General features: G+C 42.5%; 1 protein-coding gene across 2 annotated transcripts in view; it reads right to left on the bottom strand.

Annotated features, from left to right (window-relative positions):
• VIT (vitrin) overlaps nucleotides 1-26936 on the bottom strand; it is a 102018-nt gene that overhangs the window by 61162 nt on the left and 13920 nt on the right. For both annotated transcript variants that reach the window (XM_045884408.3, XM_045884409.3), the window contains exons 2-3: nucleotides 19907-19976; nucleotides 11165-11236 (exon numbers count right to left, since the gene is read on the bottom strand). In XM_045884408.3, coding sequence (XP_045740364.1) covers nucleotides 11165-11236; nucleotides 19907-19964 — 130 coding nt within the window. In that variant the 5' untranslated portion in view covers nucleotides 19965-19976. The remainder of the gene's footprint in view (nucleotides 1-11164; nucleotides 11237-19906; nucleotides 19977-26936) is intronic.

Here is a 26936-nt window from a genome sequence, read left to right as displayed (position 1 = left end):
ATTCATTTTCGTGTCTCCCTTCACCTTTCTCTGGGTGTTTTCTCAGATGTGCAGAAATAAGACTTCTTTAAGAGAACAAGTCAAAATTAAGGCAGCTCAAGAATATCCCACTATTAACCTCAGGAGACAACTTAGTTAGAAGTCATCAAAAGGTTTCCTGCCAGGAACGTTTTCAGAAAGCAAGGCAAGAGCCTCTCCCATTCCTTCCTGAGTCGTCACCGTGGTAGTTAGGGAGCCCAGAGATCCTGGGGTTGCCCAGAGCTGCGTGGGTAGAACCTTTGCACAGAGACCTGTTCCTTGGCCATGTGCTCTTCTTCTCCCTCACAGGATGCCTTGCCTTCTCATGGTCACTATCACTTTCATGACACAGGTCAACATCAGAGCATCGCAGAATCCACCAAGGATTTCTTCCCAGAGGCCCTTGGCACCAGCCACAGGCAAAAGAGAATCATCTGCAACCCGGATAGTTAGAACTAAAAGATGACCTTTAGATGCTGCTCCCTGAGGTCCTGTGATTGCTGTATGGATCTCAGAGGGTCCGTGGGCAAAACCCGTAGTGTCTGAGCCACTATTTCCTGCAATACTGGAATCTTAGAGGCAGCACTGCGTGTGCTCCTACCCTGGGTTGGGTCTCCTGCCTGATCTAATAGCGGATCAGGTGACGGGTATTCAGACCAGGTGATGTCACATACAATAAGCCAATGATGCAGCAGGCCAAATCAAAGGGAAGACTCTACTTCTTGTTTTCCATTCGTCTTTTTGCTGATCCCGGGCAGGCTATGTTGCTTTTGGAAAACAGATTTCCTAATCCATTCAGAGAAAGCCATTGTAAGCTCGCCTCCTGGCTGCTTATGAGGAAGAATTGTTATAACATAAAAACATTTATGCAAAGTTGTTTTGATATGAAAGTTGATTTTGTTAGACTGTGATATTGAAGTAGAGCAAAATCCTACTTTAAGAGAATTATACAAAAATGTAAATTTAATGAAATAAAAATGACCATTAAGGGTGCATGGGTGGCTCAGTTGGTTAAGCGACTGCCTTCGGCCAGGTCATGATCCTGGAGTCCCTGGATCGAGTCCCACATCGGGCTCCCTGCTCGGCAGGGAGCCTGCTTCTCCCTCTGACCCTCCCCCCTCTCATGTGTTCTCTCTCTCTCTCTCATTCTCTCTGTCTCAAATAAATAAATAAAATCTTAAAAAAAAAAAAAGACCATTAAGTAAAATTTGAAGATGAATATTTCCTTCTCCTTGATCCTGACACCCAGTGACCAAATCATGGTAATCTTTCCTTTATAGTGACTTCTTTTGCAAAGCATTCTTTCCCATTTTTCTTAAAGTCCTCCAACTACCTTGAATCTCTGTGTAAAAACCCATCAATACCTTTTTGCTGCCTCTGAAAAAATTCTACAACCTGTAAGGCCTTTCCATAGTCCCCTCCACAGAACTTCTGGGCTTGCCACTACAGTTCCTGATACTTTCCAAATGCATATTATCTTGCAAACCTGGCTTGGATCATTTCTCACACCTGGAACCCTTTTTCCTTTTATCTGTTTAAACGCTACTACTTTTCAAGGTCCCAGTTTCACTTGTATCTTCATTCACCTACTAGAATATATACTCCACAAAGGCAGGGATTTCTGTTTTGTTTACTGCCAATCAAGAATGTCTGCTGAGGGGCGCCTGGGTAGCTCAGGCTGTTGAGCATCCAACTCTTGGTTTGGGCTCAGGTCATGATCTCAGGTTCATGAGATCCAGCCCCATGGCAGGCTTCATGTTCAGCAGGGAGTCTGCTTGAGATTCTCTCCCTTCCCATCTGTCCCTCCCCACCGCTTGCATATGCCCTCTATGTCTTTCTCTATCAAATAAATAAATAAAATATATATAAAAAAAAGAATCCTGAATGAGTGAATGAATGAAACCAGTCCATTAGCAAATCTTATTAGTTTTGTTTCTGAAGCTGCTATTCCTCTCTACCTCCATGTTGGTCCAAGTCACCAACATTTCCTGTCTGGACTATTAACATAATAGCCTCGTATCTTGTCTTCTTCCTTCCATGTTGCCCTTCCCTTTGCCCCAGTCCTTTCTCCATTGTGCAGCCAGTGTGATCCTTAAAAAAAAAAAAGTAATCACATTTCATCAGTCTCCTGCTTAAAACCCTCACTAGCTTCCTATTGCCCTTAGGATAATGTCCAAGCTCCTTGAGATGTTCTACAAGGCCCTAAAGGATTGGTCTCTGTACTCCTGTCTACTTAATCTCCTACCACTGGTACTTGGTGATGAGAAGGTGCCAGCCAGCAAAGGTCTAGAAGAAGGACCCTCCAGACAGAAAGAAGAACCAGGGCAAAAACCCCGATGTGGGAATGGGCTTGGTGGTTTGAAGAACATAAAGGAGGCCAGTGTGTATAGAGAACAGTGGATGAGGGAGAGAGGGGTCTATGATGCAGTCTGGGAGGTAAGCAGGGTCAAATCATGAGAGAATTAGATGAATTAATAATCCCGCCATAACCAAGAAGTCAACAAGTGTTCTTGCTAGCACTCTTTTCAGGACTACACATTAGTTTTTTTCAGAAGAAATTTCTTAATAAGCCTACTTGGGTTAGAGGCTGAGCTTCCAAGGGCCTGTGTGTGGGCTGAACTCTTCAGAGAGGCAAGGAGAAACATCTACCCATAAAATCGGCTTGTTATTCAGGAGAGAGTGGGTGGGGCATGAGATGGTAGGGGAGAGAGGGTGAGGGTAGAATGAGCTGGTGGAAGATTTTACGATCCATGAGGTGACCTCATCTGTTGGTCCTTGAAAATCTGTAGTAAAGACTCCAAAATAGATAAAACTTCAGATGCAGGGAAGTTTCTTGTAGGAGTTAGTAAAGTAGCTGAGTCACAGGGCAGGGCAAAACAGGAAGGCCATGGGAACACAGGAGTGACTAGGTAGAGAAATCATGAGGAAGTACACTGCAGATTCTCCAGAAATCATGGCGCATGCTCCAGACTTCTAAAAAGACTATAGAATTGGTATTTACACAGGCTTAATCTGGCATTTGAGGACCCATGGTGGCCAAGCTAACACTGGGATGATGAAATTATAGCGTTAGTTCATGGTGGCATTGGATTTGAACTCTGATTCCAGCACTGTCCCACACTCTCACCTGAGCCAAGCTTTTTGCCAAGTTGTGAAGCCGTGGGGGGTCAAAGAAATATTTTCCTCTGGTCATGAAAGATTTCTCAAGAAGGCTATATCAAGCAACAGTTGAGGGAAACATAAGACATATGATGGAAAATGTTTATAAAGACAGACCCAGTAAAGAGCACATGCCTCAACAGGTAACTCCAAGCCCAAGCAGTAAGCACATCAAAAAGTCTGTGAAGTTTGGTCCTTCTGACCAGGCTTGAGACAATACCTTTATCCATATGCCATGGAAGGACAGTGAGGAAGGAGTGCTTGGATAGCGGAGGTTCATCTATCTGTGGCAACACAGCTTTTGGGCAGCTGCAAAAGTTTGTGTCTCTAAAAATAACCTATTTCTAGTTCACTAAGGACTCTAATACACATTTTCTCACTTGATCTGTACAAAACCTTGAGAAGTATATTGTTTCTATATTTCAGAGAAGTGAGTTGACTTGCTCAAGCTCAGGTATCAAGTAAGTGGCAGAGGGAGGACCTGAACTCAGGCCCTCTGGCTCTAAAGCCAAGACTTTGCCACCTCCACCTGGTTGCTTCTTCCATAACTGAAGAGAAAGAGTTAAATTGCTCTTCCCTACTCTAATCCTACAGGACTTTTCTGAACTCAAAGATCACTGACAACCATCAGCAGGTGAATATTTCTTACATAGAGGTTATGTGTATGTGTGTGTGTATGCATCTGTGCATTTATCCCATTGTTTTCCTGTTATTCCTGAGAATTGCCATGGTAGAGTTTACCAGTTAAGAAATTGCACCTCTTGGGGCGCCTGGGTGGCTCAGTCGTTCAGCGTCTGCCTTCGACTCGGGTCATGATCCCGGGGTCCTGGGATTGAGCCCCGCATCGGGCTCCCTGCTCAGCCGGAAGTCTGCTTCTCCCTCTCCCACTCCCCCTGCTTGTGTTCCCTCTCTCGCTGTCTCTCTCTCTCTCTGTCAAATAAATAAATAAAATCTTAAAAAAAAAAGAAAGAAAGAAATTGCACCTCTCTTCTCACCCCTAGAAGGAGGGCTAGAAAGTTAATCCTCTTCCTTTTTCATGGTCTGAGAAAGGGTACACACACCGATCTGTGCAGAGGATGCACTGGTGTTGACACCAGGTGTCTAAGAAGCTAGCATACACTGGGGATTACTTACAAGTTGCTGCAGCTAACAACATGCGAACCTACTCAAGAAGCTGTGTGCGTGTTATACCCAAATCCAACAACCACCTCGAGCTGTATATCTCTTCATCAGTGTCCAATGCACTAAATAACCAAGTCCCAGAACAATTACCTCTTCATGGCCAAGGCAGTACTGCTGGGAATCATCAACCTTTCAAGGCTGATTGCAAAGATCTTTCCGTGCCTTACAAGGTATTAAGGTTAACTTATTGGAGAGAACTATGTGAATTAAAGGTTGTACATTTCAGCGCAAGCTAAGACTATTTCAACAGACTCAAACGTAGTGGAAATATTTCAGAATGTAGCTTCACTGCCTGTGGAGAACATCCTGCTGTTGCTTATCTTGCTGATTGTTTTCTTCATCGTGTAGATGGCTCTGAAGACTCTGAGGGTCCCCACTGTCTAATGAATGGCCAAGAACAAAGCTTCTCTGAATGGCCTTGCCTAGTCCTAATGCACGTCCCAGCTGCATCTCCCAGGACTTCCACCACGCTTAAACCAACCACCTCACTCACTATATCCTGACCTCATCTTCCACTTTTCCCCCAGGATATCTGGGCTTAGTCTACCTGGAAAGCCCTCCACCTATCTCTGTCTGTAAAATTCTACTTATAGTTCATGTCCTACCTCAAATGCTCCTTCGTGAAATCAGTATGAACCCTACTCATATATCCCTTGTTATTCTTATGTAATAATCACCACATTTTGCTTTATTTTATAGTGGATTTTTGTTGTTGTTTTTACTGTTCATTCGTCTGTCCATCCATTCAACATATACTCAATGAACACTAATTAGGTCTTCATGTATTTGGCATTGGGCTCCTTGCTCAGCGGAGAGTCTGCTTCTCCCTCTGCCTGCCACTCCCCCTGTTTGTGTGCGTGCTTTCTCTCTCTCTCTCTCTCTCTGGCAAATAAATAAATAAAATATTAAAAAAAAAGAATGGGTGATAAGTACAAAACAGAGGAAGGGCGGCACACACAGGAACCATCCAAACTAGTTTAGTGTGTGTTTGGCAATGGGAATTGGGTCCAGGAAGTCTCACCTCGGCATAACTTTATTTTATCTGACACAAGATTGGGTGCTCAGTGAAGTCAGAGAGACTGCAGGCTGGAGAGCTGGTACCACGTTCTAAGGAGCTGATCGTCATGGCTCTCACCATGCGATGCCACCTCATCTGAACCCACTCTTCGCTGAAGCCATTGCTTCTGAGACTATTCTGGGGCTTCCTTCCATGTAGAAAAGCTACTGAGGAAATTTGATAACTTAAAAGCTTTTTTCTTTCTCTACAGGCACTGACGGGCAGGGATTGTTCGAGAGTTGTTGGCAGACATAGTTTAAGGGGAAACGTATGATGTGTTTATTACAGTGTGGGCTGAAATATTCATGAGTTGAAGAGTAGGCCCTTTCTGAACACGTAATCTACACATAAATGAAGTTAATCCTTAAAATTCATAAGGTATCGTGACTGCCTTCAGAGAAGAGTGTTACGAACACACCTAAACCCTTCAATCATTATTTGAGGCTTTCCACAATCCAGAAAAATGTAGCCACATTTTGGTCATTTGTTAGAAAATGCTTGAGCAGGTTTGTGCTGACTAAATCTACCACTGACGTGCCTCTAAGGAAGGCCAGCTCCATGGCTTGGAAACATAACGGGGAAACGAGAACCTCGAAAAATCACCTCTAAACATAAACTTTGTGAAACTCTCATTTCATAGAGTATGGTGAACTTTATCATGGACCACACAGCAGGCTAATTTATTGAGACATTAACTTATGTTTATTTTCATTGTATTTTTTCCCTCATACTATTCTTTTTTTTTAAAGATTTTATTTATTTATCTGACACAGAGAGAGGGAACACAAGCAGGGGGAGTGGGAGAGGGAGAAGCAGGCTCCACGCTGAGCAGAGAGCCCGATATGGTGCTCAATCCCAGGACCCAGGGATCACGACCTGAGCCAAAGACAGCCACTTAAGTGACTGAGCCACCCAGGTGCCACTCCTTCATACTATTCTAAGAAGGTAGTCAGGCATTTGTCTTTAAACACCTCTGGAACTCAAGGTTGCAAGAGAGAGGGCAGAGTTGCCCAAAGAAAACTCTCCCTCAGGCATTGGGAATTAGCCTCTCCAAATTCCCCTTGTTTGAGGGCACTGGGCTTGGTTGGTCCAAAGAGTGATGGAGAGGAAATGATCTAAGACTGGGAAGGTGGGAGTGGGCAGGTAGGTCCCAGTAAGGGAAATGATCCTGTTCCCTAACAGCTGCCTTGGAGGAGCATCATCTTGGAGCAATACCTGGGGTGGTGTCCCTCAGGGTGAAGCCTTAGGCATGGGACTGCCCCATCTTTCCCAAGATGCCACCATTCAGATAACAATGGAGTGCCCAACTTCTACAGGTAACATGGGCTTGGACACTGAGCAGTGCAGGGGATCTCCCTGGATGTTGTTGACTGCACAAGGTTTCTAGGGGCTTGTTCGGGGAAGGAGGAAGCCCCTGTAATGATGGAATTTTAATTTCTCAGCCCCTGGAAATTGGCAGTTTGGAGTTCGACTTGATTTGATTTAGAAAATGAAGTGGTGATAAGCCAAGTATGGTGGAATAACATTGTGCCCAATACAACTGTGTATGGGAAAGCAAAATATCAGCTTGAAATGAATGGGCATGTGTAAGAAGGAAGGAAGAGATTTGTAAGAACTTTTCTTTCTTTCTTTCTTTCTTTCTTTCTTTCTTTCTTTCTTTCTTTCTTTCTTTCTTTCTTCTTTCTTTCTTTCTTTCTTTCTTTCTTTCTTTCTTTCTTTCTTTCTTTCTTTCTTTCCTTTTCTTTCTTCTTTCTTTCTTTCCTTTCTTCTTTCTTTCTTTCTCTTTCTCTCTCTCTCTCTTTCTTTTTAAATCTTTGTTTTCCCTTTTGTAAACCCCCCCATGTGAGATTATTTTCTACATGTACTACCTTCTTGGTTCAAAGAGCCCCCAGTGAAGCTGAGTGATGTCCATGAGGGCCCCTGGGAGGGCAATGGGCAGACCAAAGAATTGGAAAAAGGAAAAGGAGATAAGAAGAAACAGAAATAGAAAAGAAGTATGGGGGAGAGAATGTGACAGTTGCCTAAAGCAAAGTGACCCTACTTGTACACCGAATAGACGCACTCATATGGTGTATGGCTTCTGGCCAGACCAAAGGAAGATACCCATGCTGGTTCCTCCTTTCCTGTTATTTGCACAGCTCTTCTACTCTATTTCCTATTCGGTCAGACTGTGATCATCCCACACCCTCTCTGCCTCCAGGCAGCCCTGGCTGGCTTGGCAGAGGGACTGGGAACAGCCTCCGGGGTGGAACCTCACACAGACCTGCATTTCCAATCTGGCTCTGCCAGCTCGTGGCACTGGGTCTTGGGCACTAGATCCTCAAGACTCAAGAGCCGTGCTGCATGCGTAGTAGGGGTCAGTGGCCACCGACCAGAACTCTCCGATCACTTTCTTCTTGTTACTTCACCTCCAGTCCTCTTGAGTGGTGAGGACCGTCCGTCTTGCAGGAACACTGGTGCCAGTGGAGGGCTGGCTAGAGGAGAGGTCAGAGGGCACTGAAGGGTACCCGTGATTTTACAGTCGGATCTGGAAGCAACCCTGATCTGGGATAGCTCTCTGCTCCACGGGTTCTCGGATGTCAGCAGGCACTGGAGTTCCTGGAGGGCTTGCTAAGACACAGAGGGCTGGACCCCAGCCCCAGTGGGTCTGATTCCCGCAGTCCGGCTGTGGGGGTGGGGGTGGGGGGTTCGGGCAGAAGGTCGCAGGTGCTGCCGGTCTAGGAACTGAGGGGCACTGGCCCAGGCTGTTCTCACACCGGGGCCAGAGTGATTTGTTTAAAGCCTGGCTTTTATGATTTCCCTTCTCTGCTTAAAACCCTTTAGCAGCTCCCTGTAAGATGCACTCTGAGGTATCAGCTGTAAGAGTAAAACGGTGACGTTACCTCCAGAAGGAGCTCAGGGGCATCCAGGCATACAGGAGACAGGCACAATCATCTCTCAAGGAGATAAGAGATATAATTGTTCTGTCCCCTACTTGGCTGGACCCCTTTGTGTGAGATGCCGCTCAGACATGGTAGACAGTTTCACCGTACCCGTGTATGCGTGTAAATCTCCAAGCTTTTTCTCACTAACAAATGGCGTTCTCTCTCCTCTCTCTTCATTTGTTGGCAGGGAGGGTTTTTTGGTTGGCAGGATGGTCTTATTTCCCTAGCACAACCCTAACCAGCTTACTCTTCTCTGAGAACCACCCTGCAGCTTGGGATGATGCAATGAGGTTCTCTCTCCCAGGAATGTGGACTCAGTACTGAGAGACACAGTGTGCACGGGGGCCGGGGGAGGGGGGAAGGGAGTGGGGGAGACGGAGGGACAGGGAGAGGAGAGGGGAGACAGTGAGGCAGACACGCAGAGAGAAGCAGAGGTACTGATTCTTGAGGGCTTGTCATCTGGGGTACAGTTCCACTGAGTTCTAGCTGCCAACCCGCCGCGAGCCGCTCCATGTCCTACAAAAATCCCTTTTGGATTTATTATGCTAACTGCAACCAACATAACCTGCACGGAGATATTCCGGTTGCCCTCATGAGGAAGTCCAGATTCCTGGACATGGTAACAAAGGTCTCCACGAGCCCACACCTGCTTACCCCCCCATCTCTTATCTCAACACATTCACTTCCTACTCGAGATTTCAGTCATATTGGACTACTTTTTAGCTCCTTCCACTCTCCAGGCCTTGAGCATGCTGTTTTCTCTCTGCTTGTAACATTCTTTCCTCCTCATCTTTGCCTGGTCTATACCTATTTGGTCTTCACATATCAGTGTAGGTGTGTCATTTCCTCCAGGAAGCCCTCCCAGATATACAGCTTCTTCTCCATGTTCCTGGAGTACCTTTAGCTGCCTGGTGACTTGTGTTTCTTTCTCCCTACATTTTGAGCTCTGCGAGGGCAAAGGCTGAGTCTCAATTGCTGTTGTATCTGGGAGTCTAGCATAGTGCCTGGTACTTGGTGGGCACCCAGTAAATACTTGTAAAATGAATGAATGGTGTGCCTCCTTGCCATCAGTCACCTACCCCAGTGGCAGATTGACAACACTAAAAAGAAAAAATGAAAATTGCTTTGGCTTCAAGCTATAGACTGTCAGTTGTCAATACTCCTGAGGTAAAGAATCAGATACTGCCATGGTTTGGGAATATCCTATTACCTTCATTGTATCTCCCCCCCACCCCCTTATTTAATGATTGTGCCAAGGTTTCTAATTAGAGAAAAGGCCTCATGCATTTATTGATTCAAATGTGCTGCATCACCAGGGAGATTTTGAGTATAAGGTTAGGATTTAGCATATCAGAAACTCAATCCATTTGAGATCTCTCAAAGAGGTTTGCCCTTGGGTCATTTAGCACAGCCTTTCATAGTCACTGAAAACCGTTGTCATGGTAATCATGGAACCTTTCATGATTTTTGTATATGAGTTAATGAAGATATTGGAAACAGCCCAAAGGAATTCATACTTGGGTGTGCATTTGTCTCCATATTAACCCAGTCATTGTTTTGAACACACATCTGCCCCTGGGCTGATTCTCTTGGCTCTCGGTACTGACAGGAATAAATAAGCAACGGACTCCTTTTTAGTATTTTAGGCTTGGAGGCTGTGGCTGGCTGCCCTTTTGGTCTCATTTCAACAGGAAATCCCACATGGAGGGTTTAAAGGAACAGGAGGAAAAAAGAATGGTGTGTGAAGCAAATATCTTTCTTTTATTTTGGATTATTAATGTTGCTGATGTTCTTTTATGGTCCTTTATAAATATGCCTTAACTAAGCCTCCATCAAGTCTACAAATTTAGGTCCAGATATCTCAGTGTGTTTACAGCATTTGAATGTGAGCATTTCCTTCTATGTCCTGTCCTGCTAGTGATTTTCCAATATCCATTCTTCCTTCTTTCCTGTAATACAACCCCTTACTTGTAGCTTAGGCATGTGGATGCTTGAAATCAAGACATTTCCCATTCTCCCTTAATGCTGGCTAGTGGTATTTAAGGAGAAGTGGTATATTTGATTTCCTGGACTTATCTCTAAAGCGATGGGTATACATCCTTCTTCATCCCTTCCTACCGAATGGAACATGGACATGATGGATGGAGCTGGGGCACACATTTTGGACAGTGAGTTGAGAGCCATGTTGAGGAAAGCAGAATGACAAGGTAGAAGGAGTCTGGGTCCCTGAAGATTCTGAGGCTTCCATAAAAGCCCAGACTGACTATGTTTACAGGAGAGAGGAAGAAACTTCAGTCTTATTTAAGCAGTTGTTATTCTAGATTTCCTGTCATCTAATCTTAACTGATATACCATCCAAAAATGAAATTTATTTTTCCTCTATCCACTGATTAGGTGTGAAACCTTCTGGGCTTTGCTGTGAGATTTACCTTCTGATCCCAGAGCATGCTGGAAGGAGGGCAGATTTGTATTAGCGAGACTAAATTTTCTCGTATGGGGAATTGACATTTTCAATGGCAAGAAAATACCTACTCCAGCTTAGCCATAGAGACACGGTGTTGCCTGGTCTTTGTACGTGCATTTTGAAATGTTCCAATATAATGGAACCACATATCTTTCACCTAAAATCAGCACTCCTATCTCAAATGCTTTTTGGAATGAAGTAGGTGATAAATAATAATCATTAACTAATCCGTCTGAATGCAAAGCAATTGAAGTAAGACAAAAAGTCCCCAAACCTTCCAAATTATCTGAAACAAGAACAACAGCCCTCTACATGGAAGGCACAAGCCTTATGCTAATGAGGAATTGCAGTTTTCCTTACCGAACTTGGGCCTTTTGATCTTCTTTATTTGAGTCATGTCTTTATTTGAGTGTATTCCAGTCGCCAGCAAAACTACATGGAGGAAATGAAAGAAAATCTCATCAATATCATTTTACCCAAACACTTTCTCTCTTCTGACCCTTATTGTTGCTTCCATCACATGTTAAAATAGTCTCATAGGTGGAACTAATGTTCCCTTAAATGAAGGTTGAGGAAATAAGATGAATAGTTTGTGTACTTATCTTGGCCCCTGCTGAAGGAGGCCTTCCAAAAACACCTCCTGGGCACCTGTCCTCTGTTCTGCTGCTTTGTATTTCACCACACCAAGTCTGCCCTCTCTAGTCTCCAAAGGAGGAGATGGGGGACCCGAGAAGTACACTCATTTGCTTGGTGCCAGAAATAAACGATGGAGGTAGGGTGAGCCCCAAGCCCTTCTTGGGCCCTTCCTCTTCTCCACACTGGGGTTCCAAATGGCTAATTTTCAACTGGTCCGAGAGCCGCATGCTCATGCGTATGTGTGCGTGTGAGGGAGAGAAGGAAGGTAGAAGGGAGAGGCTATGGAAAAGCCCCAGGGGAGGGCTGTCTGGGAAAGGAAGACATGGGGAAAGTGGGCCGGGGAGAAGAGGGGGACTGGTCACAGGGTCTGAAGGGAGACCAGAGTGTCCCCTGGTGGTCCGCTGGAGCAGCACCAGCTTCTGTACCCCGTCAAGGTCAACTGCACGTAGCTGACCTTCCTCCTCAGAAACGGGAACAGAGCAGCTTTGGGAGACTGCTCTCTTGAGGAAGTATAACAACAGAGGAAGAACGGGGAACTCTTTATCCTTTTTAGTTCAAAGTCGCACTACCAGCTTGAGCCTTGTGTTTTTAAAAAATAACACTGACCAGTTTTTTCTTATTACCAGAATAATACATGTTCCTCACAGAAGAATGTAAAAAACACTAGGAACAGTACAGAAAACATAGATGAACATAAAAGATATAATATTTTCATTTTTTCTATTTGGTCATGCTCACACTGTTTACAATGTTTTTTAACTTATTTCTACTTAAGGATATATACAAACATTTTGTCTTGTCATTAAATGTTCCTCTCGCAGTAATTTTGAGAGCCTGAAAGGATTGCAATGTATGGATGTACCATACTTTAGTCAACTTCTGACTTAATATAAATAGCTTCCTCTTTGTCCTGATCCTTTGTTATTTCCTTTATTTAAAAAAAAAAGATTTTTATTTACTTATTTGAGAGAGAGACAGCAACAGAGATAGCGAGAGAGAGTACAAGCAGGGAGGAGGGGGAGAAGCAGGTTCCCCACTGAGCGGGGAGGCCGACCTGGGACTCGATCCCAGGACCCTGAGATCACGACCTGAGCCCAAGGCAGACGCCCAAGCGACTGAGCCACCCAGGCACCCTTATTTCCTTTAAATAAATTTCCAAATAAGATTTCTTGTCTGGAATATATGCCCACTTAGAATTTCGATATGTATTGTGAACATTTCTCATAGCACTTTTTTAGTAGTAACGTCTGAAAATGCTCATGTCTCTGTCCCGACGCTAATTCTACCTGTAGATGGAAAAGCAATGTTTTCCTTTCAAAAGGCTAGCCAATTCTCTGTTCTTCCTTCCTCTCCAAGCATCCTTCTACCTCACCCACTGCTTAACTTGCCTCTATTTTAGCCACTTTTTTGAGAAACTCACTTTCTGGGTAGGGTTGGGACTCCAGAGGAGTCCATGGAGCGATAGAGTAATCAAAACAGGCATTCTACTTCGTGGTGTGTGTGTGTGTGTGTGTGTGTGTGTGTGTGTGTGTGTTTATCACAACACAGATATTCAATTTAGGCATAAATGGAATTAGGAATTCTTTTTTTTTTTTTAAGATTTTATTTATTTATTTGACAGAGAGAGAGAGAGAGATCACAAGTAGGCAGACAGGCAGGCAGAGGGAGAGGGAGAAGCAGGCTCCCCGCTGAGCATGGAGCCCGATGTGGGGCTCGATCCCAGGACCCTGGGATCATGACCTGAGCCAAAGGCAGACGCCCAACCATCTGAGCCACCCAGGCGTCCCGGAATTAGGAATTCTTGATTGGCAAATAACTTTGAAGGAAAATGCCACCAGGGTTTGTTAAGAAAATTGTTATTTATCTTGTGATTATCTAGCTAGTCTGCACCAATTGTGCAGCTCGTGAATTGCCCCCAGTTTTGACCAGTAGCATGAGCTGAGGCTGGACAGCTGACATACCATGTCTTGCAAGAACAGACACATGAAAGAGAACTGAGTAGGAACCACAAGTCGAGCCAAGCGGAATGAAGGCAGACATTTTTTAGGTGTTATTTATTTCTGGGGTTTGGGTGGGTGTGTGTCCTGGAGGTCTAATTTTTATAGTAGTCTCTGTGTCATTTAACTCTGTGTGAAGACACGTCTTCGTTTTATACACAAAAACAACGAATCCTAGAATATTTTAAAGAACAAATACTAAATAAATATGTAGAAGAAAATTAAGCAAGTTAACTAGAAAGGGTATTTGAAATAGTCATAAACTTGGGTATCAATTCTTCTGGAAAATCAAATACGGTCCTTCTGGGCCTCTGCCTGTGGCAAGTGGTTTATAAGTCTCCATATCATTAGGACTATAAATATTTCAGTAAGACCACCCCATCACTCGCATTTGCTTACCCATGACCCTGCAGGCTGCAAACACACATAGCTGGGCTCAGTTTTACCGCAGTGGTTAATAAAGTCATTATTTTCAGTGGTACACAGAGGCCCTTTCCTAGGCTTAGACGCTTGTTCATTAAAACTCCCCAGAAACCACTCCTCAAGGGGAGGGCTGGTCAATAGGCTGAAAATGTGCTTGTGCCCCGGAGTCTTCATTTCTCATCTGTAAGGCTTCTCTGGCTACGCTGAGGTATGAACTGAATGTTGAATTCGGGAAAGGGAAAAATCAGTCTTGTGTCGCTTTTCTTAGGAAGCCAGGCAGAGCACGGGGATGGATGACTGATACTCACTTCCAAGTACAAAGTGGACCACAGGTCTGAAAGCCATTCCCTTCTGCGGGAGTTGCTAGTTATCAGGCTACTAGGCCATTAGTGTCTAGAAGCCTTGAGGAAATTAAGTCTAGAGTCCAAAGTTCCAAGGCAATCATGGTTTATGAAATTTGCAGCAATACTTCTCAGCTGTTAAAAATTCGGTGTTTTAGTTTTGAATAACATTGACTGAAGTTCTCACCCTTTGACAGCGGTGCTTGAAATTTCAACACAAACTGAATGTTGAAATTACTTTTTCAAATAAAAGATTTCCTCCCACTTCTCACTCTCTTCCTCTCTAGAGTAGCCATCCGTACAGTTCAGGTGGCTGAGGCATAATTGTTTTAAAATTCAATTGAAATAAATTATCGTCCATATAGCTTATAGATAGAGAAATGCAAATGAATTAGCTTAAAACAATGTTCAATCTCATTAATGGTAAAAAATGCAAGCTAAAGCCAAACAACGGGATAGTTTCCCATATCATGTCAGTAAATACTGAACACAAGATTATACTTAATCCTGGCATGGATTTGAGATTAGGGCACTTAGGTACACTGCTGGTGAAGCTAAGCAGGTGGAGTCATTCTGGAAAGCTATTTGGTAATATATTTCAATAGCTTTAAAAATAGTTACATTCTTTGTCCTAGAAATTATACCCCTAGGAATATATCCCAAGTTATAATTAGAGATATGCCAAAAATTTCTGTAAAAAATGTTCACTATAGCATTATTTATAATGGCAATCTGGAAATAATGAAATGTTGGAAATGTCCCAACAGTAGGGGTATTCTGAGCATTTATTACAAATGATGTGTTAAAGAATACTAGATGAACTGGCAAATGCTCAGCTCTAAACTGAAGGATGATTCTGACAAAATTAGAATATATGCAGAGAGAAATAAGTAGAACAAACATACCAAATGGTAATAATGATGGCATTGTCATTTCTATTTTATATTTGTGTATTTTTCCCATTTTATAGTATATTCCATATAAATCCCATATTTTATAGAGAATATGTTTCTTTTACAATTAAAAAAGATAAGATAAATTGTTTTTTAATTGGGTCATATTGAAATCCCATAGACTTATGACAATGAAAAGTGCATACTGAAATCATCAATATGGTTAATGGGCACTCGTATCCCAGTCTTCCGGCCAGTAATGAATTTTTTTTTTTTAAAGATTTTATTTATTTATTTGACAGAGAGAGACACAGCGAGAGAGGGAACACAAGCAGGGGAAGTGGGAGAGGGAGAAGCAGACTCCCCGCCGAGCAGGGAGCCCGATGCGGGGCTCGATCCCAGGACCCTGGGATCATGACCTGAGCTGAAGGCAGACGTTTAACCATCTGAGCCACCCAGGTGCCCCCCGGCCAGTAATGAATTTTAATCAGAATTCACTTACTTTCAAGAAAGACATGAAGTGCCAGGACATCTAATCAATGACTGAATCAAGAAGTACTTACTGAAAATTTATTATATGTCTACAACTTTTATAGAAATGCCTCTGTGTAGCCCATAAACTCCAGGGCCCCTCAAGATACCAACTCTAGTGGTGTTGATGAAGACTCTCTCCTTGACCAAACTTTAATGGGGCTCCTCCAAGCCCTCTTCCCAACTGGCCTTTGACCTTGGGCTTCAGTCTTCCTCCTTGTTGGTCTTGCATCACCCGGTTTTAGCAAGAATCCTGTTTAGAGAGAATCCCTACCCTTGATATCTGATCACCGTGGTCTGCCTTTAGCAAGAATCCCCCACCCTTGATGTCTTCTCTCAGTAATTTCCATCCACTGACCCCTGCAACCTGCTGCTCGGATACAAATCTCCGTGTTCCTTGTTGTATTTGGAATTGTGCCCAGTTCTATAGTGAGATCCCCTCTATTGCAGTAGTTCCTGATTAAAATCTGTTTTTACCACTTTAAACACTCTCCAGCTCTGGTTCTCTTTAAGTGTCCACAGTGCCTTCCTGTAAACTGAATTACAAAGCTGATCATTTTAAAGCGGTTCCAATTTCCCCCATGCTTTAATTTGGTATTATGTACTCAATGAAACATCTAGTATCATATAAATCAGAGCTTCATAGCAAAGACAGGACAACTCATTCTCTACAATCGTATAAATCATAAAATTATGCTTCAAATCACAGAATACTAAAGCTGGGAGGAGCTTTGGAGGTTATCCTTTTATTTTATAAAAAGGACACAAAGGTCAAGGTTACCACCGTGATTAAAGCTGCAGTTCTTCAGGGGAAGAAGCTGGAACCAGCCTGCAAGTTTGCTGGCTCCTGTCTTAGCCTGTTCATTCATTCCACTTGCTTCCCGTAAGCGCAGCTGTTGATTGCACACGGCGCTCCAAAGACAGCCTAAAACTCTGCTGTTTCTTAAATTCAAGGATGTCAAAAACAAACATGCTAGCTCTGATATATATTAAACACTTAATTGACGTTAATTTAGAGGGTTTGGGGGGGATCATTGGACAGTACTGTGTGATATTTGATTCATAGTAAATACATATTTTGGTCTTTTGGCTAAGTTTCTAGGTCATAGCTCCCCAAACTCTTGAAATTTCCTGAATGATAAGAGCAATAGGGGTATCTTTTGTTATAATATTTTGTTTCTTGTCCTCCATTCCTGAAATCAGATCCATAAAGGTGAAATAGATGTCTTGCTATTCATAACAAGCCCCTTTCAATCACAATTGAGTTTATGTTAATGAGATAACTTTGGGGAATCCCTAAAGATGAGAGAGCTGGTTGCCAGGGGAACCAACCTCAAATAGAGGGTTTTGGTCCCACTCTCTGATTTCTGGGCAGGGGAGAGGGGCTGGAGGTTGAATCAATCACCAAAGGCCAATGAGTTAATCAAGCATGCCCATGTACTGAAGCTTCCATAAAAAACCCAAAAGGATAGGGTTCAAAGAGCTTCCATGTTGATGAATCAGAATGCTTCTATATGCTACTCTGCTGGATCCCAAACTGCAGAGGGACAGAAGCTCCTTTGTTTGGGACCTTGCCCCATATATCTCTTCATCTGGCAGTTGGTTTGTATTCTTGAATATTCTTTGTCATAAACTGGCAATCTATAGTCGTGAGTAAACTGGTTTCCTGAGTTCTGTGAGGCACTCTAGCAAAGTCATCAAACCCAGAGAGGGGATCATGGGAACCTCTGATTTCTGGCCAGTCAGAAGCACAGTGACAACCTGGACTTTCTGTTGGCATCTGAAGTGGGGGGTGTGTGTGGCAGTCTTGTGGGACTGAGCCTTTAGCCAGTGGAATTTGATGCTGTTTCCAGGTAGACAGTGTCAGAATTGAGTTGAACTGTAGGACACCCAGCTGGTGTTGAGGAATCGCTTGGTGCGGAGCAAAAACCCACACATAGGAATTAGGTGCAGAGTTGGACTCTGATACCTTACAAATCTAGCATCCCTGAGAATAATTTATTTCACAATATTTCTTGAGTACCTATGAGATGTGCTTAGCACTGAAAATGCAGCAATGGGCAGGACACAGCTCCTGCCCTCAATGAGTTCACAGCTTTGGGGGAGCCAGCCTAGTGGCAAGGTGAACACCGTGCAGCTATGATGAGAATCAATACAGGGCACCATGGAAGCCCTTAGGAAGATGGCTTGATCAAATGGGGGGCGGAGGGAAGCTTCCTGAGAACCAGTAGGGCTTGTGGGGGTGTGGGAGCGAGAGGAAGAACATTCCAGGCAAGGGACCCAGCATGGTCAAAGGCCTAGAGGGGAGAAATGATGTGAGCCCCGGGGGACTAACAAGGTCAGTATTTTTCAGGTCCTTGGAAACCAGAGAGGGCTCTGTGGGGAGTGAGGAGAGCAGAAGACAGCAAGGGCTATATCAGGAAGGCCTCCCCAGCAAGCAAGGCACTTTTAGAGATGTGGACTCCATCCCAAAGACAAAGGGGAGAACGGAGGAGTTTAAATCAAGAGTGGTGGTCAGACATGGTCTTTAGAGAGATTAATTGGGGTGTGGGGGAGAAGGAGTTAGAGGGGTCAGGATTTGGGTCAGGGAGGCTGTCCCAGTACTGAGGAGAGTGACAGGGGAATGGCCATGGGATGGAGACAAGCAGATGAGTAAGAGAGATGCTGGGGAGGTAGACATGTGAGGACACAGAGAGGGGATTGTGTGACAGGAGTCTCCTTTGCCTGCTTTGATTTCTCGCCTTCTGAATGAGCAGCCCTGAGGGGAGAGAGTTCTGCAGAAAGGCAGGCTGCGAGAGGCCAGGGACAAGGAAGGACAGTCAAGTCTCCATTCTTGGTTCTGTGATATGGGGGACACGCAGAGTATGAAATGGGCCTCAGGGTTTGCTTGCTTTGTGTGTTTTATAGGAGCTAAACCCTTCCTATTTCTGACTCCCCTCCTGCCCTATGTAAGAAACGCACTAACCAATGGGGGAGTGTGAGAGGTGGTAGCCTCTCAAAGGACAAGGTGGGAATGAAGGAGCCTGAGCTCCAAGGTGACTATTCATTAGCAGGTTGGTGGGCAGTCTGGACCAGAACCCATATGGTCCCTCCGACTCCCTGTCTAGTCTCCTTCCACTGTGTGAGTGCCCTCCTGCCTTCCCAGTGTCACCTCTTTCTCTTTCGTTCCCCAACTCTGCTGTGTAGACCCCCTCCACACAGACCTGGAACATTCTGACTATATTATGGGTTGAATTTTGTCCCTTCTAAATTCATATGTTGAAGTCCCAGCCCCCAAAACCGAATGTGACCTCATTTTGAAATAGATGTAATTATTTAAGTTCTGATGAGGTCGTACTAGAGTAGGTTGGGCCCCTAATCCACTATGATTAGTGTTACAAGAAGGGGAAATTTGGACACACACAGATACCCAGCCCCACCGAGGAAGAACACCATGTGAAGATGCAGGCAGAGATTGGGGTGATGCCAAGATGTGCCAAAGATGGCCGGCAAACGTCCAGAAGCTGGGAGAGAGGCATGGAGCAGAGTCTCCATCACTGCCCTCTGAAGAAACCAACTCTGCAGACACTTTGGTTTTGGACTTCTAGCTTTTAGGACTGTGAGCGAATATAACTGTGCTGTGGTATTTTGTTGTGGCGCCCTAGCAAACAAATAGACCGCCCAAAAGGTCTTTGCACCCTTCCCTGGTGATAGTATCACAGTGATCCACAGGGTCGCTCCATCCGGCACGGCCAGGGCACAGTGGGGTCAAGATTAATAGAAGATTACCCTTGGGCTTAATGCTAAGCCCATCAATCCTTTTCTCTCTTCTGGTTGAGGTGCTGCTCTTCGAGAGCCTACCCGAAATTGTGTTCTCCGCTGATCATGGACGTGGTTTTCCTCTCTAAAAGCATGAGTCACCAATGGTACATATAAGGCCATGTCAGCGATAAGAATTTTTTGTTTTTGAGAAATAAGAAACAAGATTTCTAACTTCAGAATCTGTAAATATGCTCCAGCTGAAACATTTGCTAGTTGCTGAAGAAGGCAAGATATGTATGTAATATGTACACACATGTGATACGTAATTTTGCTTTATACAAAAATATATACACACGTACATCCTGAATTTGATCTACACTTAACATTCTCACTTAAACATCTCTCTAAAATGTTTATCATAAAAAGATACACTGTACTGTTTATATGCTCTGTCTTGGTTTAAACCTTTTCTTGGCAAGATTCTGTGGACCTTAGGAAAATGTTAAAAGCGTATCCAGATACACATATAGAAGTACTTACCAAGGAACATTTCAATAACAGATGCCTTCATAGTGAGGACAACAATCCCCATAAACATCAAAATGGCACCCTAGAGAGGAAGAAACAATAACATCATCACATTTCAGCCAAGAGTTATGAGTTGGACGCTTAGAATATGGGGAGGGGCCCCTTCATTTTGCATTGCTCCCTGGGGTCTCCGGATTCCAAGCTGCAGCTTTCTCCAAGGAGCCCACAGAGATGGCAGTGGCCAGCCTCACTGATACCCTGAGAGTCCATCCTCAGGTAGAAATCCCACTGTAGCCACCAGCCCCCATTCTTCAGAGATTTGGTCTTTCCTTAGAACTGAAAAGGAAATGACTCCATAATTTCGGGAATAGGTTCAACCAGTCTTCAAATTAGGACAAAAGCTACACTTATGGTATTGAGAGAATATTTTTAGATTACAAATAAATGATGCATTCATCAGTCATGCAACAAATATTTATTGAACTCCCATTATATGGCTAGGTATTGTTAGGGAGGAGGTGATAAAAATTGAGCAAAGAAATAGTTCTTGCTTTTAAAAGATCTACAGTTTACTAGAAGTGGGTAAACATACATAGACACAAATAACCTTAACATTAGAAAGTGTGCAGGCTCCATAAGGGAGTATAAGGGGAGTTTATAGACCAGAGGTTCTCAAACTTTGATGCATATTAGTATCATCTGGGAGTTTTAAAAGACCCTGATGCCCAGGCTGCACCTCAGACCAGTTGAATCAGAATCTCTTAAGGTGGGGTCTAGGCGTTAAGTTTTTTAAAAGCTCCGTAGGTAATTCCAATGCTGACAAGTTTGAGGACCAGTGGTTTAGAGCAAGACTTCCTAAATCTTACATGCATAGGAGTCACCTGGGGATCTTGTTAAAATGCAGATTCTAATCCCAGTAGGTCCGGGATAGTGCCAGAGATTCCCCAAGAAGCCAGGAAATTTTAGAGGAAGGAGAGATTATGTCAGCCATGGGAAAAAGAGAAAGTCTCCTAGAGGTGATAGCAATTGCGTCATTTTGAAAGACAAACAGTTTGGACACACAGAAATAGGGAGAAGTGGCCCCAAACGGGAGGAACAGCACTGACAGGAGCTCAGAGGTTGGGAAGCAGAGTGGATATGAAGATGTTGTTGATCTATATGGGGTTTCCTCCTTCTCTTGAGGCTGTGAGGAAACCCTAAAAGGTTTGGTCATACTACCATTACCCATTACATAGAGCATATACTATGTACTCTATATAGTCTTGAATCTTTACAATAAGCCAGTGTGGTAGATTTTATGATCCCTTCAGGAAACTAAGGCTAACATAAGTTTCTGGTCACACCCATGGTGACCAGGCAGTCAGTAGGACCAGATTGGGGGCAGGAGTAGTGGGAAGGATCTGCCCTGGGCACGGGCAATAAGGAAGAACCTTGTCTAGAGAATGTAAAGCTTAAGGTTGGTGTGCTTTTCATTTTCTTTATAAGCTAGCAATTCCAAGCAATGCCAATGATAAAGCACCCCCACCCTCTGGGGTGGATGGCTCCCGTTACATCCTCTTTGCCTAGTGCCACCGCTGTGTGGCCTAAATCTGGCATTCACACCCTGCATGCCACTATGCCCCATGGTATGCTGCTAAATCTGCTCTCTGGGGGAAAAAAAAGCCCCAACTTGTAGCATTTGTTGATTTCTGTGTGTTAATCTTCCACCAAAGTAGAGAATTGAATACACAATCTGGTACTAGCTAGGTCCAGTGCAAGCTTATATCCAATATTTAGATTCAGGACTGTGCAGATTTTATTAATAAAAAGCAATGATCAAATTATGGTCAAGGTAGTAAAACAAGTACCTGATACAATTAACTTAAATAAAACTGTTTAGTATATGAAAGATTTTATTACAAACAATTAAAATAGGCAGCAAGAGTAACCTCAAACAGAACTGATGATTTTGTTAATTTCCAGCAACAATTGCAATGTGTTAAATTTGCTAATAAAGGTAATTGACTACTGGTTACATAATAGGCAGGTAACAGTTTTTAGTTTCAAAATAGAAATAAAACCATGTGTACAATCTATTTGCAATTTGATGCTTAAGTAGCTGGGTTATGTTTTAGAAATAGGGTGATAACAAGTAATATTTTGTTTGTCTTTTACTATTTTGAGAAGCTCCAGAACAACTTACGTGTTTTCAGGCTTACACACAGTTACACAACCAGTCTCCTAACAAGGTGTCTCCCTCTCCCTCTGACTCCACGATCCACACAACAGCCAGCATGACCCGGTTCAAAGTACATCAGTTCACAGCATTCCTCAGATCAAAACTCTAAAGTGCTTCCCACCTTACTCAGAATCAAAGCCAAAGTCTTGACAAGTGGCTTATGACCCTATGTGGCCCCCTGACCTCATTTCTCCCTCACTTATTAAGGTCTGGGCACACTGGCCTCCTGGCTGTTTCTAGAACACACATCTCATGGTCTCTGCACTTACTGTTTCCTTTACCTGGATGCCCTTTCTGCAGATGAGAACATGATTTATTCCCTGATTTCTTTCAAGTCTTTTCTTCAATGTTATCTTCTCTTGAGATGTCTCCTTATCACCTAGCTTAATTTTATAATCCATCTCCCACCTACCACCAACTGGTACACCCTATTTTTTCGACTATTTTTTTTTATGTTACTATTGCCACTGACATACTTTATAGTTTACTTATTTATTGTTTGTGTTCTCCACTAGAATGCAAGCTCCATGAGGGCAGGGATTTGTACTTGATATTTTATGTGCTCAATAAATACACATTGAATCAATGAGTGAGTAGCAAAGGCTCTCTCCTTTCCCTAGGAAATAAAAAGAAGAAACAAAACAAAGATAATCTTATGAATACACTAAAAACTAGTGAATTGTACACTTTCAATTTATGGCATGTGATTTCTCTCTCAATAAGCATTATCGATAGTCAACAAGCAGAGGGAAAATGGATTGCAGAGAGAAATGCTTGTACATCTGTCTTACAACTGTAGGAGACATGAGGGATCTGATCTTTCCACACTGGGATGGGTGGATAAAAACAAACAGGATTCCAGGAAACACTCTAACCTTGGAGGAGTTTTCACCCAAATGGTGACTCGCTCGTGATGGAACGAGACCAGAATCACTCTGATCTCTTAGAATCAGAATGTTTTCAGACCTCTTTCTCACCACTTCAATTTCTCTCCTTGTTTGGTCTAGTTACTCATAATGCTTAAAACATAAAGGTGCCTTTTGAAATGTGTGTAAAAAAAATTCAAACCCTCTCTTAACCATTGCAGAGGTTGGGATGAGGATGGCCACCAACACCATTAAGCAGTTCCTGCAGACTGTCTGCACCACAAATCTATGCACAGGAATGCTGGAGCCCAACAACTCCATGTGCTCACCGGGGTTCAAAGAGAAACAATTGGAGTTTCCAAAAGCATGTGTTCCTGATCTGTGAATTTATGGATTCTGCTGTGAACTGTAATATAGAGTCCTGAATATGAAGTTCTGATGAGGCAAATGAAGCTTGATGGTGAGATAAAAATCCATACCAATGTAGTAGAGTAGCCAGCCAATTTAATTCAATCTCTTGTTGCCCGGAGTTAGAAAAGAGCAAGTTGGTAATAAATAATAACATCACCTTATATTTATATGGTTCTTCAGGGTTTTTTTCCTCCCATTTTTTTATTGGGATAAAATACACAAATGTAAAATGTACTATCTAAACCATTTTTTAAGAGTACAGTTCAACAGGATTAAATACGCTCATAATGTGCCATCATCAGCACCATCCATTTCCAGAATACTTTTTGTCTTGTAAAACTGAAATTCCACGCACGTTAAATAAAAACTCCTCATTTCCCCCATCTCCCAAACTCCCATTTCCCCCAACTCCCAAATGCACCACCAGGCTGCATTCTACCTCTAAGTACTTCATTTAAGTGGAATCATACACCTTTTGGCTTTTTGTGACTGGCCCATGTCAAATAGTATAATGTTTTCAGGGCTCATCCATGTTGTAGCATATGTCAGAATTTCTTTCTTTTTAAGGCTGAGTAATATTGCATTTCATGTATAAGCCAGAGTTTACTTATCTGTTCATCTGCTAATGAACTCTTGGTTTGCGTCTACATTTTAGTTATTGTGAAAAATGCCGCTATGAACATGGATGTACAAATCTCTCTTTGAGACCCTGCTTTCAATTCTTTTGTGATTCTTATACCTCAAAGGGAAATCTCTGGATCATATGGTTGTTTTATTTTTAGTTTTTTGAGGAAACACCATACTGTTTCCAGAATGGGGCTGTGCCATTTTTCATTCCCTCTAACAGTGCACAAGGCTTCCAGGGTCAGCAGAGTCTCACCAGAACTTCCTGTTTTCTGCCTCTTTGGATAGTTGTCATTCTAACAGGGGTGGAGTGGCATCTCATTGCAGTTTTGATTTGCATTGCCCTCATTATTAGTGATGTTGAACATATTTTTGAGTGCTGGTTGGCCACTTGTCAATCTTTGGAAAAATGTCCATTCCAGTCCCTTGCCTAGTTTTGAATTAGGTTGTTTTCTTGTTGTTGAATTTTAGGAGTTACCTATACTTTCTGGATATTAATCTCTTATCACATATGATTTGCAAATATTTTCTCCCATTTTTTGTACTTTGTTTACAGTATTTTGGATGCACAAGATTTTTAGATTTCAGAAAGACTAATTTGTCATTTTTCTTTTGTTGTCTATGCCTTTGGGTGTCATATCTAAGAAATCGTTGCCACCTCCAATGATTTGCAGCTTTTGTCCTCTGTTTTCTCCTAAGAGTTTTATAGTTTTAGGTCTTACATTTAGATCTTTGATCCATTTGAGTTAGTACTTGTTTATGGTGTTAGGTAAGGGTCCAATTTTGTTCTTTTGCATGTGGATATCCTCTTCTCCCAGCACCATTTGTTGAAGAGACTATCTTTTCCCTATTGAATGGTCTTGGCACCCATGTCAAAAATCATTTGACCATAACGTAAGGGTTAATTTCTGGCTCTCCATTCTATTCCATTGGTATATATGTCTACCTCTATGCCAGTCCCACACTATTTTGATTACTATAGCTTTGTAGTAAGTTTTCTAGATCAGCAATTGTGCATCCTCCAGTTCGCCTCTTCTTTTTCAAGACTGTTTTGGCTAATTGATGTCCCTTGAGGTTCCATATAAATTTTTGGATGGGTTTTTCAATTTCAGCAAAAAAATTATTGGGATTTTGATAGGTACTGTATTGAATCTGTAGATTGCTTTTGATAGTATTAAGATCTTAACAATATTAAGTCTTCCGATTCATGAATATGGAATACGTTTCTATTTATTTATGCCTTCTTTAGTTTCTTTCAGCAATGTTCTGTAGTTTTCATTGTACAAGTCTTTAACCTCCTTGGTTAAATTAATTACTAAGTATTTTATTCTTTTTGATGCAATTGTAAATGGAATTGTTGTCTTAAATTCCTTTTTAGATTGTTTGTTGTTCATGTATAAAGATGCAACTGATTTTTGTGTGTTGATTTTGTATCCTACTACTTGACTGAATTCATTTGTTTATTCTAACAACTTTTTTTTTCCATTCTAACAATTTTGTTGTGGAATCTTTAGGATTTTCTACAGATAAGGTCATATCATCTGCAAACAGAGATAATTTTACTTCTTCCTTCCATTTTGGATATCTTTTATTTATCTCTCTTGCCTAATTCCTCTGGCTAGAGCTTCCAGGGCTATGTTGAATAAAAGTGGAGAAAACAGGTGGGCATCCTTGCCTTGTTCCTGATTTTAGAGGAGAAGCTTTCAGTCTTTCACCTTTGAGCATGAGGTTTGCTATGAGATTTCATATATGGTTTTTATTATGTTCAGGTAGTTTCCTTCTATTCTTAGTTTGTTGAGTGTTTTTATCATGGAAGGGCGTTACATTTTGCCAAATGTTTTTTCTGTATCAGTTGAGATGATCATGTGTTTGTTTTTCCCCATTTATTCTATTAACATGATATATTATATTAATCAATTTTTGTGTATGTTCAAACATTCTTGCACTCCAGGAATAAATCCCATTTGGTCATGTTGTATAATTATTTTAATATGCTGCTGAATTCGATTTGCTAGTATTTTGCAGAAGATTTTTACATCGATATTTATAAGGGATATTGTATTGATAGGGGACACTATAGTTTTCTTGTAGTGCCTTTGTCTGACTTGGTATCTGGGTAATGCTGCCCTCATAGGATGACTTAAGGAGTAATCCCTTATCTGCATTTTGGGGGAAATGTTTGAGAAGGTTTGGTGTTAGTTCTTCTTTAAATGTTTGGTGGAATTCACAAGAGAAGCCATCAGACCCAGGGCTTTTTGTTGTCAGGAGATTTTTGATTACTGATTCAATCTCCTTACTAGTTATGGGTCTATTCAGAGTTTCTATTTCTTCACAGTCTTGGTAGGCTTTGTGTTTCTAGAATTTGTCCACTTCAGCTAGATTATCCAATTTGTTGGCATACAATTGTCCACAGTACTCTCCTATAATTTTTTTTTTATTTTAATAACAGTGCAGTGATTGCTTTAGAGAAAGAAAACTGGGTAAATGGTGATCAGAGACAGAAGTGAGTTTGACGGTTTTGTTCTATTTTAATCCTTACTCTGTGCATATATGTTAATAAGTCAGAATTAATAGAATAACTTTTTTTGAAAATTTAGCATAGATAATGTTGATATCAAATGAGAAGCTGCAATAATCTCCTAGCCTACTCCTTGCTCTCTGCTCTCCAGGCTCCAGGTCACCCTTCCCTCCAGCTGGGGAGGATTGGCTTCCTAAAGCATGGGTCGGATTGTCCATTCACCCTCTCAGACTCCTTCTTCACAGTCCACTCATTGTCTACAGAATAAAGCCAGAATTCCTCAGTGAGGCATTACAGACTCTTCCTGAAACGGCCCCACTATATTTCAAACCATCACACTGCAGCAGTTTGCATACCTGGGGTCCGAGGAGGGTCTTTGTCTACATGCAGCACTTCCATGTCTTG

The sequence above is a fragment of the Mirounga angustirostris genome, unplaced genomic scaffold, assembly GCF_029215605.1.
Source record: "Mirounga angustirostris isolate CCGP_5_RB_7025 unplaced genomic scaffold, mMirAng1.0.hap1 SCAF_10, whole genome shotgun sequence".
Lineage (NCBI taxonomy): Eukaryota > Metazoa > Chordata > Mammalia > Carnivora > Phocidae > Mirounga > Mirounga angustirostris.
This window is presented reverse-complemented; position numbering and strand designations above follow the sequence as displayed.